This window comes from Clinocottus analis, unplaced genomic scaffold (genome assembly GCF_023055335.1).
Source record: "Clinocottus analis isolate CAN_PGR_092001 unplaced genomic scaffold, fCliAna1.0.p SCAF_8, whole genome shotgun sequence".
Lineage (NCBI taxonomy): Eukaryota > Metazoa > Chordata > Actinopteri > Perciformes > Cottidae > Clinocottus > Clinocottus analis.
The window spans coordinates 12,041,958-12,058,031 of NW_027176240.1; the positions used below are offsets into that span (position 1 = coordinate 12,041,958).

Sequence of the window (16,074 nt, forward strand, 5' to 3'; positions counted from 1 at the left end):
GATGAGAATCATGTTTTTTTTTCACATCTTCTTGGTATGATAAACAGTGTAGTTGTTTTAATACCATTCTGGTGGGGAGGAGGTTTAAAAGAGTTGAGACAAATTAATAATAATACATTTATTATATTATATCCTATTATTTATATATTTAGAGAAAGTAAGCTCAAATCTTTATTTGCAACCGTGTATGCAATACATTAACATGCTTCTAACCTGTTAATAATGCTAATCCATACTTAAAAAAGAGTGTTTTTAACAATATAACACATATTAGAGAGCCATTCTCCATAAAGATAACTTTTACTTTAGATTCTTTAAATATATGTTGTCATTAATACTGCTTTTATTTTGAAATGCAGGCTTTAGAGTGTTTATAAATTGCGTATCGCTTCCTTCTCCCTTAGAAAACATGTATTTCCTACTACTGAAATGGTTAATAAAAATCATCAAATGGTAATGTATTAACAAAATAAATCTTGCTTGACAGAAAGTGCTGATGATGTCATCCAATGCCATGTCATGCTGATGAGCAGCAATGGTTTAGTGATGACGGCCTTGTTGACCCTGAGCCTCAGCACACTCTGCTGGATCACATCGGCAAAAGCTGAGTTGGTGTTTGGAGCCCGGGAGTGGCCGACCTGCTGTGAAGAGTGGACTTTCCAATGCTGACTCATCTTCTGTCTCCATGTACCGGTCTCTGGTTTATAACCAAAATGAAGGAAACCCAGAAACTCCCTGCGCTTATTTTCCTACAATTAGTCATGTAGTTGTCTTCTGAGGCTACACATTGATCAATATGACTGTGGACTGTGTTCATATTCGGAAATTTGACAATAATTACATTTAGAAGTGAGCTGATCAAGATTGCATTATAAATATGCTTGACTCACAGGCCCATGAGAGTAGAACAGGACACACTGTTTGTATTGCAGCCTTTGAATTGAGGAAAATCTGCTGTAATTGAAATAAATTACCACAGTATGATTGAGTTAATTGAACACATGTAAAGACAGCTTTGAAACTTGCTAATTAGGCCAAATTGAACAGCTTATTATCCTGTGGGAACATGTGAAATAATGTGTTTACATAAATTGTGTAATTGCACTCTCTAAGTAATGAAAGTAGGGGCGCTTCCAAAACAGTTATAATCATCTTCCACAATCAAATCCTAACAAGGCTGTAAGCTTTGCTATTTTTTTATTATTGAATGGGCACATAGTATTATCTCAAGCACAATCATGGCCTCAAACATATTTTCTTTTGTATTGGTACAGGCTTCAGGACTTACTACAAGGCGATGCATACTTTAGATCACTTGTTACCAAAAGGTTAAATCATTCAATGTAAAAAAAAATTAAAAACCCTATGGCGGTCTCAACCCCTATGTCAGGAACCATTGGCCAGAAAGGAAAATTGCACCATTGCATAGTAGTTTGTGCATTCAACATGGTTTTGTGTCAGTGGTGTATAAAACATACGCTCCTCTGACATATAAAGTGTTAAAATGGATTTCAAATACAGTATCTACATATTGGTGCAGTAAAATCAGGGCAAAAAAAAGTCAATAAGCTTGAGATGTTTCTCATTTAAACCCATACAATTAATGACCAAAAACACATTTTTGATAACACAATTGCCATCAGACAATCTTGTGGGGAAAAAGACGGATCAAATGGGCTCGAAAGCCTCTTTTCTATTTGGCTATTCATAGCTGCAAGTTAGTAACTGCTCCCATGATGTGGTCTAACAGCCTCAGGCCAAATTAATAAAAGCCTTTTCACAGATTCTTGCACTGCAGTTCAACTCATTTCCACATGATGTGAGGACGTTTTTGTACAAAACTCAACCTCCAAATCTATTATAAATGAGAAATAAGTTTTTCCAGTCTGCTAATAAGCTCAAATAATTAAATGATTAAAATGAATATGCAATTGTACATTAGAAATAATGAGCAATAAATGTAAGCTGTCTCCTCCCACAGAGCAGCATCTCCTTCTGTCAATATGGGAAAACGTAAATGAGGATAAAAAGGTGTGTCAGAATATTTAATTAAATCTAAAGTTTGGCATAATAGCATTCCCACTCTGCTCACTGTCACTTCTAGAAAAGACATTTAGCTTATTGCTTACATCAACTAACATCTACTGAGTCTGGAGTTGCTCTGAAACTTTTTAAAGAACTGCCTGAGGATAACATAAACCCTCCCTCTGTAACAACCTCAGATTGTGTGCCATCCCTTTGAAGCTCGACCGTCCCGAGTCGATTTAATCAGCTCACATGCATTAAGCCGTATTTATCTTGATCACTTGTACGGTTTGCCGCAGAGATAAATAGTGAGCATGTCTGAAGCAAGTGGTTGAGCCCAGAAAGAAAAATCAGAGGATAATCGTGGATTAGTAATAGTTTCCATGACAGAGGTGACCGTAGCATCCAGAGCAGCATGGCACACCATGATGCTGCAGTCGCAGAGGGGGCGGAGGATGACGAGCTGCAGTCGATGGGCTTCTCAGAGGAAACACATGTGAGCTAGGAAAGACCCTGGGAAAAGCCACATTAAGCTTCCTTTGAGTTTCTCCCATTAGAAGTGTTTCTCCATTAGACTTGTGGAAAACAATCATTATTGTTTCTCATCTCATTGAGTCCATTCTCTCTCAGCATACATTGATCACCAAGCAGGGGAAAGCTCTGGAGAGGGTGTCGCTCCATTGCACAGCTAATGAGGAGAGACAGACGCAGCGCAGTCTTCATTCCACTTGACCAGCAGGTTTTTCAGCTGGAAAGTCGTCGCAGGCCAGAAACCAAACCAGCTCTGTGTTGCTGTAAGGCAACGGCGCTACAACAGTATCTGCTGAGCCACCATGTGGGAAACATTGCTGTTTGGGTCACTGTTTGTTCTTATTGCTACAACAACGTCTCAGAGAGGAGTAAGCACAGGTTCGAGGTCATAAAGTTTACTGTTGACAGTTAAACCCATAATAATAAACTCATGTATAATCCAGGCAATCCAACGAAACATAATCAAGATCAGCATAAAACTTTACCGCGAGGACTTAGAAACCGTCCACTTGCGGAGATGCACAGAGCTTCACATTGCAAAATTGAACTCCGAACTCGAAATAGCCAATAGTGAGGCTGAAGAATCCTTGATACTATGTTCCAAGATGGCACCTCGTTCAAAGAAAGTTGATCGCTGGCTGCATCCACCAACAAAGTTCTTTAGTCTTCCACATTTATTGATAGACTATAGAGCATTGGAGGCCTTCAAGCCTCTCGCTTACATACAAGCTAACGTTTCACATTAATGAGAAAATGATATACTGAGAAGGCTCCTCTAGACGGTTCCTATACAAAATGGATGCATTTCTGATAATAGAAAAAGTCATTTTGGGGTCACTCAAAAAATTGCATTCCGTGTTTTTCAGCCGTTCCAACAATAATGATTGTTGTTGCAGAAAAGTGTGCAATACAACCATGCTCCCCGTTGCTGTGTCTACGGTGTATTGAACAACAATGTAAGTTGCTTTGGAAAAAAGCGTCAGCTAAATGTAATGTAAAGATCACCCCACAGATCATGAAGCTGGATGCAATGTTGTCTGCCATAGAGCAACATTTATACTTTTTCTAATCCTAAATTTGGGGGCTTGAAGAGAAAGCGTAATCTATATGCACTGTGTTACATGAACAAGTTATTTAGTTATTTTTTTAAAACAGCTACAAACATAAATGTAAAAATAACTTTGTTTTAAATGATTTGCTTATGTTTTCTTCATTCATGACAATGGTGTACATAAACTCTCTCTGTAGATTATACAGAGAATTACATAATTAATATTCATGTTCTTCACACTTTACTATGTTTTTTTTCCCTGTCATGTTTGTTTTTGCTGCCTTTGCTCCAGTACACTATCATCAACAAAGCCCGGGACCTCCACTAACTGACTGACTCTCACATCCCCGAGACAATTTCAAACAACCTTGCACATCTTATTAAAATACACTTGCCACTTGTATTTTAAAATATGTTCTTGTTTTGAAGTACTTTTATCTGTTTGTTATTTACAATATTGATATATTATTGCACTATGTTTATGGTTTTCATTATATTTTTGTATTGTTTTATTATATGTCTATGTTTATTGTTATGCACTTTTCACCAACTTAAAATTGCTCGTATGTTCAACGTACTTGGCAAATAAACAATTCTGATTCTGTAAAACTATGATCATGAGCCTAAATAAGGCTTTCACACAATGGCCTAAAAAACCCAAGTATATTTTTTTTACATTTTTATTATAAAGAACAGATGTTTTAACGACAACTCAGACTTGTGAAATCTGTTTAAATAAAGCTATGAATAAAAATGCAGACGGCCTTTTTATACAAACATATTGTGTTATCACACCGTTGTTGTCTTCGGTAACCTTGTAGATCAAACTGTTCCCAGAAGTTCAGTTGGGATGCATATTTACATGGAAATTTCAATTTATTTGAACAAACATACATATTAACAAAAAAACAATCAACCAAGTTTTCCTCCTTTCAAAATTTAATTCACCGTTCACTTTGTTTTCCCTTTATGGGCGATTCCTCAACCTCCGGGGTGCTGGCTGAGGGGTCCCGCTGGTAGAATTCAGCTGAGAACACCCAGAGGTGACACAAACACCTGGAGCTCCTCTGAGACCCGCGTGGCCCCTGAGTCCAGGCCGGCCCACATGTCCCCTCTCTCCCTGCTGCCCTGGCTGGCCGTGGAAGGCTCTGCCAGGACGTCCACGCTGACCTGCGATCGAGGCAAACATCTCGTTTAGAACCACAGAGAGTTCACAGAGACATTTTTTTCTTCATCATTTTAACCAAGTCATCAAACAATAGTGCATTAAGTATTGTAAGATGACTTCACCCTTTGGTCCCTGGTCTCCAAAGTAGCCAGGTTGGCCATAGCCCTTGGGTCCTTTATCACCTTTCTCTCCTTTGTCACCTGCAAGCCAGACACACACACACACACACACACACACACACACACACGCACGCACACGCACACAACACACGCATTGGTCTCGAGCGCAGATTGGCCAACACGTTATTCCCCCCAGAAGCGAGCTCCACTCAAGAACACGGCATGTTGATTAAAGACCATATGTGCTACTGAGATCATTGTTAAATAAAGGTTTAAAACACCTTGTAAATATTCTTCAATTTCATTGACTTGGCACAGGAATGTGGCACGAGTGTGACATAATGCTCAGGCCGCGAACCATAAATTAGAGTCGAGAATTTACACATTAGTCTACACCAGCTTTACAATATTAGATTTGGCAGTTTTGTATAGTGCAGTTCATGATGAAAGGTATAATGAAGCTGTTCTTTCCATTTGTGGATTTATTTAAGTACTTTACTAATGGGAAATTTAAAAAAAAAACCTTGACTGGAGTTGGACTTGACTGGCCCTCTACTTCAACGTATATATAAATCCCCAACTCTGCAGTTCCTCTCAGCGCTGCCATGCGTAGCAGCGCCTGTTTAGTCACGTTGTAGATCTGTACCTGCTCAGCTCGAGACAGCAGACAGCAATGAGCGACTAGCAAGTAAACGTAGTGGAGGATTTAGTTAAAAACAGTAAAGGTAGATTGAATTTTCTAAGTTTATTAGGTAGCCAGAGAAACAGTGTAATGATGTTCCATGTCAGCTGGATGTGTAAATAGGTGGTAACAGGTGATAATGTGTTAGTGATAAGTTTATAGCTTGTTCCTCTGCCCCTAAGTAGCTAACAAAAACAATGCAGGTTTAAGTAAAGCATCCAAATTGTTATTCCACCACTTGTTCGTCCTCAAAACAATCTGTCAGGTTTGTTTTTCACACCTGTTTCTCCTTTTCGGCCCAGTTCCCCGGCTTCTCCGTAGAATCCCGGCAGGCCCACTTCTCCGTCAACACCATCATTACCGGCTTCACCCTGACAACGTCATGAGTAAAAAAACACATCGTTAATCTTTTGAGTTCACAATATAAGGTTTTCTTCTCAGGTGCTGTTTTCAAGTCATCAATTTAGGTTTGACACACTTCTGACCAGAATTGGCTGATTATATAATAAATTTTTGGGAAAACCTTGTACACTACTCATACATCACTGTTCTTGGTTTGGCATTAAATGCCACAACATGAGGCTTACTGGCCATAATCTAATATAGTAGAATATTTTGAATAGAGAGCATCTATCAGCCTAAGAGTCATTGTGATTAAAGAAGTTGTGGAACATGAATTAGTTCTACTCTGTATAATAATGTGGAAAAGGTTTTCTAATCCAACGACAGCCTTGATACTCTCCAAAAAATATTCAACACAGACAAAGTGTCTAGTCTGTGACTCCTTATTTGTCCTCATGGAGACTTGGAAAACCGTAATGTTTTCATTCCAAGCTTTTCTGCCAAATACTTCAGCCCTCATAGTCTTGTCCAGACCCTTGCAATGTGTTTGCATTTTACTCAGCCCGGGAGACAAAAGCGAACAACGTATGGAGAATATTCTGTGTTCAACGTGTCTCAGCTTAAGGTCCTGAAAAGAGGAGGTGAAACCTAAAGCAGGCTGATTCACCTTGAACAATGAAAAGCTAAACAGTGAAACTCACGAGAGGGCCGGGGGGTCCTTTCTGTCCGGTGGGACCGGGGGGACCCGTGGGCACGTTCCCATACAGAGGACAAACTGCAGCACAAGTCCTCTTCACTGAGTTGGCAAAGGTGGACATCTGCTCCACGATCACTTTCTTACAAACCTCGATCACGTGTTGCGCAGAGAGGGTCGGGCCCTGTGTAAAAAATCATTACCACATCCATCACTGGAAGGGACATGTAATAGGCAGTGTTACAGGATTGGATACAGGACCAATGGCTGCCTCTTAGAGGAAATGCAATGAAGAACCGAAGCCAACAATATTTCCCGAGGCCCATTATGGATTTATAGACACGCTAAATGAAACCCTTGCTGTGAGTCACGGATAACTACAGGCTAATATGGAACACTGTAAATGTGTTTTTGACACCAACGCTGTTAGCAAACACCATGTGTGTGCCAGTCAGTGTGGCTGCTGGTGCAAATGAGAACTCAGCTGTTTCTGTGCCGTCAGTCACAAATAGATGAAGTGTCAATTATAGTAGAGACCGAAGAGCAGTACCAAGATTCTGTAGCTCTGTAGTGTTTGTGGGATCAGTCACATTAAAAGTAGAGGCTTGTATTTAACTTACCGGTGGGCCTGGGGGCCCCTGAAAGCCAGCTGGTCCTCCTTCACCTCGAACCCCCTTGACTCCGACGGGACCTGATCGCCCAGGTTCGCCCGCCGGGGCCCGCTTCCCCCGTCCTCCCGGAGGACCCTGCACAGCTCTGTCTCCAACCTAGAAAGAGTGCATCCATCAGAATACAATGAGATATGTGTTCAGCATTGACACAAACGTTATTGAAAGCAGTAACAGCTTAAAATGCTTATAAGGTCCTTTGAATATGAATAATAAACATAGTAACTAACAGAGTCATATAGACAGTGAAGCAAACTAGCAACTACTAACAGAATCGCAGTGGTAAAAGTAAATTCTAAACACATTTTCATGTAAAACATATCAAACCAGGTAGAGAACACTTAAGCAATGAGTGATGTTCATTTTGGTGCCATTGGGTGTTACTGCCCTCATCACATCTCTAGATGTGATGAATATGTCTGGAATGTAATTTGATGGATTGATGTTAGATTGTTCAGACTATTCAGTTTGCAAACAGAATGTGATGGATGTACCATGAAATGTTGGAAGTCTGGCAGGAACATTGTAGGATTACAAAGCACACACCCACATGACGGCTCTATTTAGGGACCCAACTCATTACAAGTTACTCAATTAACATCAGTCAGTCCAGAGCTATTCCTTAAGGTAAGTAAACAGGGTGTACCAAGAGTTTTGAGTGCAAGCTTTTGAAATATTATTATATTTGTCAATGAAGCTTTGACTAATAAATTAAAGCATACCTTTCCTTTCGGGCCCTTGACTCCTTTTTCCCCCTTAAAAAAAAAGTGAATATTAAGTTTGCCCACAAAAAATACCAGGTGGATGTAATGATGAGCAGAGAGGACTAAATATATTTAGGTAGTACCTGGACACCTTTCACGCCTTGGATTCCCTGTATTCCAATGTCACCCTGCACAAGGCGAATACAAAATAAATAGTATTTAGAATATATATATATATATATATATATATATATATATATATATATATATATATATATATATATATATATATATATATATATATATTTGTGTGTGGCACAAAATGAGGATTTTGATGTAATTTAATTGCTGATGGGTAATGGATGAAGATACCTTGGACCCTGGTTTTCCAGGCACACCCACGTGTCCCTGTGAAGAGATGACATGGTTTAATGGCCTGACAGAAATTAACTTGGGTTTGGAAAAGTTCCGAACATTCATCTGGAGCACTTACAGTCGGTCCCGGTGGGCCAATAAATCCAGGTCTTCCTGGCTTCCCAGCAGAACCCTTGTAACCTCTTGGGCCCTCGAGAATAAAACATTTATTAAACCAACCTAAGGGACTGCTATATGTTTTGTCGTCTTCCTTTAAGATGGCAAACTACTTTACGTACAAAATGTATTATGCGCTTTGCCTTTTGAAAAAGAGACTTACAGTTCGCCCTTGGGGACCCATTTCTCCTGCTGGCCCAATCGTGCCTTTCTCTCCCTGTGAAACACATAAAGCACAACAAATGTATCCGCCAAACACAACTCAATCGTACACATTTATGTACAAAAACAAACAAGAACGGCAAGTTACCTTTGCTCCAATTCGTCCGGGTTTTCCACTGACACCTTGTGGTCCTTGATAAGCCTGTGAGGAATAGATAACACTTCACATACCACAATTGCACTGCTTCTGAACTTTATCAGTACGATATAATTATCAGCAGAACATAATACCTCTATTCCTGGATCACCATCTCTGCCTGGTAGGCCCGGATCTCCAACAATGCCCTAGGTAGACAATATCGTAATCATACAACAGACACATGATTTTGGGGGTGTAAGAGAGGAATAAGGTGAGTCAGGTGAATAACCTGCAGCCCAATGGAGCCAGTTCTGCCCACAGGTCCAGGGATCCCCTAGTTTTCACAAGTTCAGACAAAAAAAACACATCCATTAATAAAAAAGTATTTTTTTTAGGTTATATTTATATTATAGGAACATATAATGTTCATGCTAATTTGAATAATGTGTGATACATACAGGCCCCCCTTTCTCTCCAGCACCTCCCCTGTCTCCAGGATCTCCCACAATACCCTGTCAAATCATCATTTAAAGCATGGTAAGTTACACATTTTATGCAACAAAGTGACTCACCAACTCATATTGACACAGTTCAGATCCTTAGATTTCAACTAAAATACAGCCACATTAACTAATGTTGTAAGCCCAAAACAAAGCTCTATTGCAATGTTTTACCACATTAACAATTATTCTCTGGCTCTCTGTGCTCACATGAGGAAATTATGAAGGTAGAGGACAAATGATTAAGAGTGTCTCATCATGGATTATTGAACACACAACAACCCACCTGCTTTCCTCTGGGCCCAGTGCGCCCTGTTACACCAGTGGTCCCTTTTTCTCCCTAAGAAATTCAAACATGATGGTATTAAATCAGAATATCTAGATTAAAAATAAGACAGAAAATGAAATATGTATACCTTAACTCCTTGAAATCCAGGAATCCCTTCGTGTCCTTTCTTGCCTTTAGCACCCTTTTGAGGAGGCCAAAATGTTACGAAAACAATAATTACATTACAAAGGGCCTGACCACTGTGTCTGCAAGATTAACTCACAACGTCTCCCAGTTTTCCTGTCTCTCCGATGTCTCCAGATGGTCCGCGAACTCCCTTTAAATAGTCAGAATGCCGACATTAAGGGTTATCCATAAAGTTGAGCAACATTAACTGCAAACTGAACAGAATACCAACGAAAAGTCTGTAACTTCATTAGCTGGATGAAAGAAGTCTAATTAAAGCAGGAGTTTACCTTGAAGCCCGCTGCCCCTCTTAATCCTTTCAGACCTTTAGGACCTCTGTCTCCCTGTTACAAAAGTCACATGTCATTAATAGAGATTTGTGACATTTCAGGGTGAAAAAAACAATTAATCTGAGTGTGATGACTTACCATTTGCCCCCAGAGTCCTCTCATTCCTTTCTCGCCTTGAATTCCTTCTTCACCCTTAAGACACGTGTGAAGTCTCATTAATGCGTTCTGAGAACGAGCCACACTGGAGTGTAACCTCGATAGGAGCATAATGGCAGATCTTACCTTTTGGCCGGACTCGCCAATGTTGCCATAGTCTCCTGTCTTTCCCCGGATACCCTGCAAGACATGTTTTACTCAATCTCAAACAAGACTGCAGCTATTTTTTGTGAATCGACCATCTTGATACCGTAAAGTGCAAAACTCTAACGACAGTTTCTGGAGAGAAACTCACTATTGATTCTGTGGGATTTGGATACATATAAGACAGAAAAAAAAATGTTCAGACATGACAGGATTGTCTCATCCAATCAATCACCCCAGGAATTTGTTGTGGATTTTTTTGCAGTTATTTCGGTGAAAGAGAAGTGAACAAAAGAAGCACTCTCATAGTTGCATAGTAAATATGATGCTCAGGCCAGTAGAGATTAGCTTAGTTTACCATTAGGACTGGAAGAAGGTGACATTTAAACTAGCCTGGTTCTGTCCACGTCCAAAGGGCTCTAAAAATGTCCAAAGGTGTACAAAGTAACACATAGGTGAAACACCAGCACTAGTGTTTGGAGAGCACCAGTCTAGCTTGTTTCCAGCTCGGCTAAGCTAACCAGCTGCTGGCTGTAGTTCATATTTAAATGAGAGTTACATATGTGAGTGGCATTCATTTTCTGATCTAAAAGAAAACTTGACAAAAACAATCCCCAAAAAACAGAAAGTACGTTTCTCAAAATGTTGCATTATTCCTTTGCCAGAAGATAGTTAGCTGATAAACAAAAGCTGTAGGCCGGTGGAAACAGCAAGTTTAGCTCAGGCTGAAGATTACAAGCAAATTTGTTTACCAAATGCCTTCATCTTATTTGTTTGATCTGTACAAAACCAGAGTAAAAACGACTGGCTCGCTTTTTCCTCTCCGCTTCCAGTCTTTTGTCTAAACTAAGCTAACCATCTAATTTTCACAGATATTAGAGTGAGATTGATTTTCTAATCTTCTTCTCTGCAAGAAAAAAGTGTATTTCTGAAACCTTTCTGAAAAGCTGTAGAAGATTATGAAGCAAAATGAGGAGAAATGTGAACATGCCATAGTTATGTTTCAGGCACATTAGTGGAAAATATATACAAGCATGTTGAGCAGGATTTAGGAAACACAAGTCATAGGTATAACAAAATGGGCCAGACTATTGTTTGTACAGATGCTGACTTCCTCAGTTGTACAAGGAAAAGTGTTTCCCAGTTGGCAGTATTTCACTGAGTCAACAAAGAGATTAAACAAGTTCCAGGATGCGCTTGTGTTGTCGGTTTATTTGACCACCTTGCCTAACTTTAAGCAGAGTCAGGTTGGCGAAGGCTAACCTCAGAGATGGCCGACGGTACGGCGTGAGGCACAGCCGTGAACTTTACAATGTTTCTAAGGCAGTATAGCTCTGACGAACAAAGGACCACCCACCACCGGAGATGGACAGTTCATATATCTGTGCCAGGAAATGCCCTCCTTGGATGCCAGCAGGGGAGGAGATAAACATGTTAGGGCTCTGTGATTCACATGCTGGCAGGAGGGCAAAACTCTAACGAGTTACACAAGACAGATGTTTACTCCCAGATGAGCTACAGCTGCTACTCAGGACATGAATATGTAGCGTGTACAGCTCTGGAAATGTGCTCTGAATGTACGTGGGTCTGCAGGCGTACATGTGTTTGCTCAGGCAGCATGGGGGATTTCCTTGAGTGCAAAGGGCATGTTAAAAGCCAAACGATCACATACGTATACAAAATGATCCTCCTTTAAACACATGTTCTCTAGACTGTTTTCAAAAGACCCTCAGATCTGTTCCAACATAACACAGACTGCTAAGCATGATGGGATTAACAAGTCGTAAATTTAAAGTGAAAATAATCACATCTGCGGCTCCCTGAAGGACACACAGTGAGTGTATTTGTTCTTTCATTGATGCACGAGTAACTGCTTCCTGCAGCAGACCCCTTTGTTCATTATCATTTTCTCAATCTTTTCCTCTATTTCATAATTGATGATCTTCCTATAAGGGAATTATTAATTAGCCTTCTCCACGAAAATAAAAACATTCAAGAGACAAATTTCACACAGTTAAGCACACTAATGCTGCTCATTACCAGACACTGTGGGGTAGGGTTATTGCTCAACTGCCTGGTTTTCCTGTGTGTGTGGGATTCATTACATTTAGCTCAGAGTCTTCCAAAATGGAAAAGCAAAACCATTTGAAATCCTGTGATCTCTTTCCAGTTTGGATTAAATCCTGTATTCTCAACAGGCAGGGCCTCGGTTTTAAGATGCAAATGGCAATTTCAGAACGACAAAAACAAATGTATTGTCACATCCGTATGAGTGTGTGTTTACCTTGGCTTCCTCCTCAATCTTTTGCAAAGCGGACATGAGTTTTTAAACTATGAAAGGAGTCTTTATGTTTACTATCGCCAAGCGCTTCTGCTTCCAGATCTGTTTCCATCCTGTCGTGTCTCAGTTGTACTTCCTTTGCCATTTTCCACAGCTTTGCCACTCTGTCTACTTTGTCACTCACCCACAATTCAGTTTAACGCTATATTGTGCAGCAAGAAGAAGGGGCCGCGACAAGTAAATATCATTCATCCCTTGTAAAACTTAGAGTTGATATTCACCTGACGGGAAGGTATTTAATAAACCTGATTACCCAGTTTCCATGTCTTCCTTTATATCCAACTTTTCCTGGAAGACCTATGTGACCCTGCAGAAGAATACAAAAAAAAAAACATATCGACACAGATTCAACTTGAGAATGGTCGGCCAATATTCACTGTACAGGTTTGTTAACCTTCGGTCCTGGAGGTCCTTGAATGCCTGGTTGTCCGTGCATGCATTTGCATGACGCTCTTCCGGCTGTTAGGCCGATCTCTGCGTAACCTCCACACTGCCATGGATAGAAAGGCAAGAAAAAAGCATTAAAACCAAAAACACATCTCCAGCAGAGAGAGTGAAACCATGTTGGGAACTGAAGATTAGAAAATCAAAATGAGATCTGACTCACCACACTGGAAAGCTCACAGCAGCCTTCTGAATAAGCCTGCTCTGGATCACATGACACCTCCATCTGCTGGAGGTCCACCTGGAAAGAGACCGGAGATAATGTGACACACAAAGTTGCATCCCAAATCAAAAGAAGTTACATTTTTACTTTTGAATACATATATTGATATAAATCCAGGCTGTGAACTCACAGACACAGAGCGATCTCCTGCAGCGCGCTTGACGATAGAGGTGTACCCTCGATGGATGACTGGCCTCGGCTCATCAATGGACTCCACACTGACCTCTTTGCAGTCTATAAGCAGCTTCACCTGGCTGCCTTTAACACTCAGCGCCAACTTGTGCCATTCTCCATCAAATAATTGTTCCACGCCATGGAAGGTCCTCAGCATCTGGCTCCCATGGGGGCTTGTGGAGAAGAAGTCTAAAGAGTGTGTGTCACCGTGAAAACGCAGGCCGACTTGCTCCCGACCCTCGGGGTCACTGACCTGCCACAGGTCCCAAGATTTCTTGGCAGTGTCCTTGGTCACTTTAAATGTTGCGATGACAGAGTAGTCGGAAGGAAGTCCATCTGGATACACATCGCTGTGGCAAAAGAGTCAGGACTTAGAGAGCTGGGGTTTTATTTTATTTAAGAACATGGAAGAAACAGGGCTGCTTAGGCTTTATATTAAACTTCAGTATGTGACATATTTCTTTGTAACTTTTTATTAAAAAGATATCATGATGCAGTATTTAGCAGATGGATATTCTTTGTTTATTTAATTTGAAAAAAAGCGCACGTCCAGTTAAATCAAGGGAAACATTCAGGATCTCTAGGCAGTGCTGCATTCACTGCAAAGGGTTTGAGCGTTTAGCGATGAATAAAATAAAGAGTCGACCGCTCTGCAGCAGCTCTGTAAGGCTCAGTGCTACTTTGAGCTTAATACTAACTCTCAGCATTTAAACATGGTGAAACAACAAAGCTAGCATGTTACATTTAGCTTTAAACAGTAACTTAACACTGGTCTGAAAAGCATTATTGTTCTTCAACTCAGGTCGATCGTTTCAAGCGTCTGACCACATGCTGCAGTGGTGACGGGTGTGCTTTGTTGCACCTATAACCAAACACAGCATCTGGGAATCTGATTGGAGCTTTGTTGAGAGTCATCATTACCTTTTTAGTCATTGTTATTGTTGGTATTCTCAAAAATATGTCCTGTGTTTTTCTTTTCATGTTGACTGTAATGTTTAATGCAGACCCCGAGATGACTCGCTTTCCTTTAGTACGGTGTATCGTACTAACACCCTGACCCTGCAGTACACTTCTTTAACACTGCAGCCAGGTGAGAATGTAAGCTACTTTAGATCGGTAAAAAAAAACATTTCAGGCGGTGTTAAGTTAGTCTTTAATCCTTTTTCCAGCTTCACTAGAAATAAAAGCAGTCTAACATTGTACCTCATAGTCCTCCGGAGATGGATAGAGGGGTTGATGCGGTAGGCCACCGCCTCAGGTTGAGAACCATCCACTCTTCTCACTCCTCTCGACTCAGGCACATAAAACTCCTCCAGCAGATCAAAACCTCACAGCACAAACACTGAGCTCAGTTCGGCATCACAACGATTCACCGTCAAAGTTGCAGGACGACTTCTGAATCGTTGATATCACAGATTCTTTTTTATTCATTGCATTACTCATTGTCATTAATAAGGCTATCTTTTCACATGTAGAATGAGGTCACTTATGAAACCCATTACAAGAAGAGGCTGTTTATTGGATTCATTGGATTTGGCTTCTTAATCCTAAACACAGGGTGCTTGTGCTGCAGTTGAATGAGATCAGTTGGCTCTGGTGTTTAGTGTCAGGTTCAAATGTGTTGGAAGATTCTGATGAAAATATTAAGACTGAAGTAAAAAATAACTCAGAAAACAAATCTATGACAAAGAAAAACTTGATAGCTCTTACTGTTGCATGTTAACAAGTCACCTGATTAATTTAAAATCACGTTCTGTCTGTCTAAACGCTGCAGGCTTGTCTCATTGTTTTACTGCCATGTATGCAGTCAATAGGTTGGTCAGAGCTAAATAAAGCCACATTAAATGTCACAGCCCTTTGCTTACATTGGAAAAAAATACTGGGATTAATATTTGTCAGCACTTCTTGCACTATTTATGGCCATTTTATCTGTGAGTAGGACACCATAGGTAGACCAAAACTAGTGGGTTATTTATGGGAACAAGGAGCCAAAATGAAGACTCTGGGCTTTAAAGGTTTATGGACACAGCTTAACCCCAGGATGATCTCTTGACCTTTTAGTGTCCGCAAAGGCACTGGGAGTAGGAAACATGATACTGGGTTGACTGCTGGGAAGGAAAATAATGGACCCTGACCTGACAAACACTGACATCTGGTGGTCATGGTTCCATAATACACTTTTCAGCCTGGAAAACTATCGTAACTGCAGATAATTAACATGATGTCTGTAATTATTATCAATTCTGTTTCATATGAGACGTTTATAAGCAAGTTAAGGCCTTATAAGGGTGTGCTGGCAAAGATAGCAGCAGCATGTTTAACAAGTCCAACTATACAGAACCAGTGAATTGTTTGGAAAATATTCCAAATGCAATTAGTAATTGTTACTTTTTTATACAGTGTAAAATATGTTGTAGTCATCAAATAACTATGGAAAGAAAATGTAAACTTACTTGGCAACTTTTGACATGGGGTCAGTCTGAAGAAGGCAAAAAGCGCTGCAAACACCAGCATTTCTTTGGAGGGTGGCAT

The 16,074-nt window shown here is 40.3% G+C and overlaps 1 protein-coding gene across 1 annotated transcript; it reads right to left on the reverse strand.

Moving 5' to 3' along the window:
- Positions 1 to 4,574: 4,574 nt before the first annotated feature.
- On the reverse strand, positions 4,575 to 16,074 carry zmp:0000000760 (collagen alpha-1(IX) chain). Its single transcript, XM_068568688.1, has 26 exons — positions 15,996 to 16,074; positions 14,746 to 14,869; positions 13,499 to 13,892; positions 13,309 to 13,386; positions 13,096 to 13,191; positions 12,955 to 13,008; positions 10,343 to 10,396; positions 10,199 to 10,252; positions 10,061 to 10,114; positions 9,868 to 9,921; positions 9,733 to 9,786; positions 9,603 to 9,656; positions 9,275 to 9,328; positions 9,106 to 9,150; positions 8,969 to 9,022; positions 8,826 to 8,879; positions 8,679 to 8,732; positions 8,478 to 8,549; positions 8,357 to 8,392; positions 8,128 to 8,172; positions 8,003 to 8,035; positions 7,233 to 7,379; positions 6,620 to 6,796; positions 5,857 to 5,947; positions 4,898 to 4,975; positions 4,575 to 4,777 (listed from the first exon to the last, which is right to left on the reverse strand). The coding sequence occupies exons 1-26, from the start codon at positions 16,072 to 16,074 to the stop codon at positions 4,575 to 4,577; spliced, it is 2,292 nt and encodes a 763-aa protein (XP_068424789.1).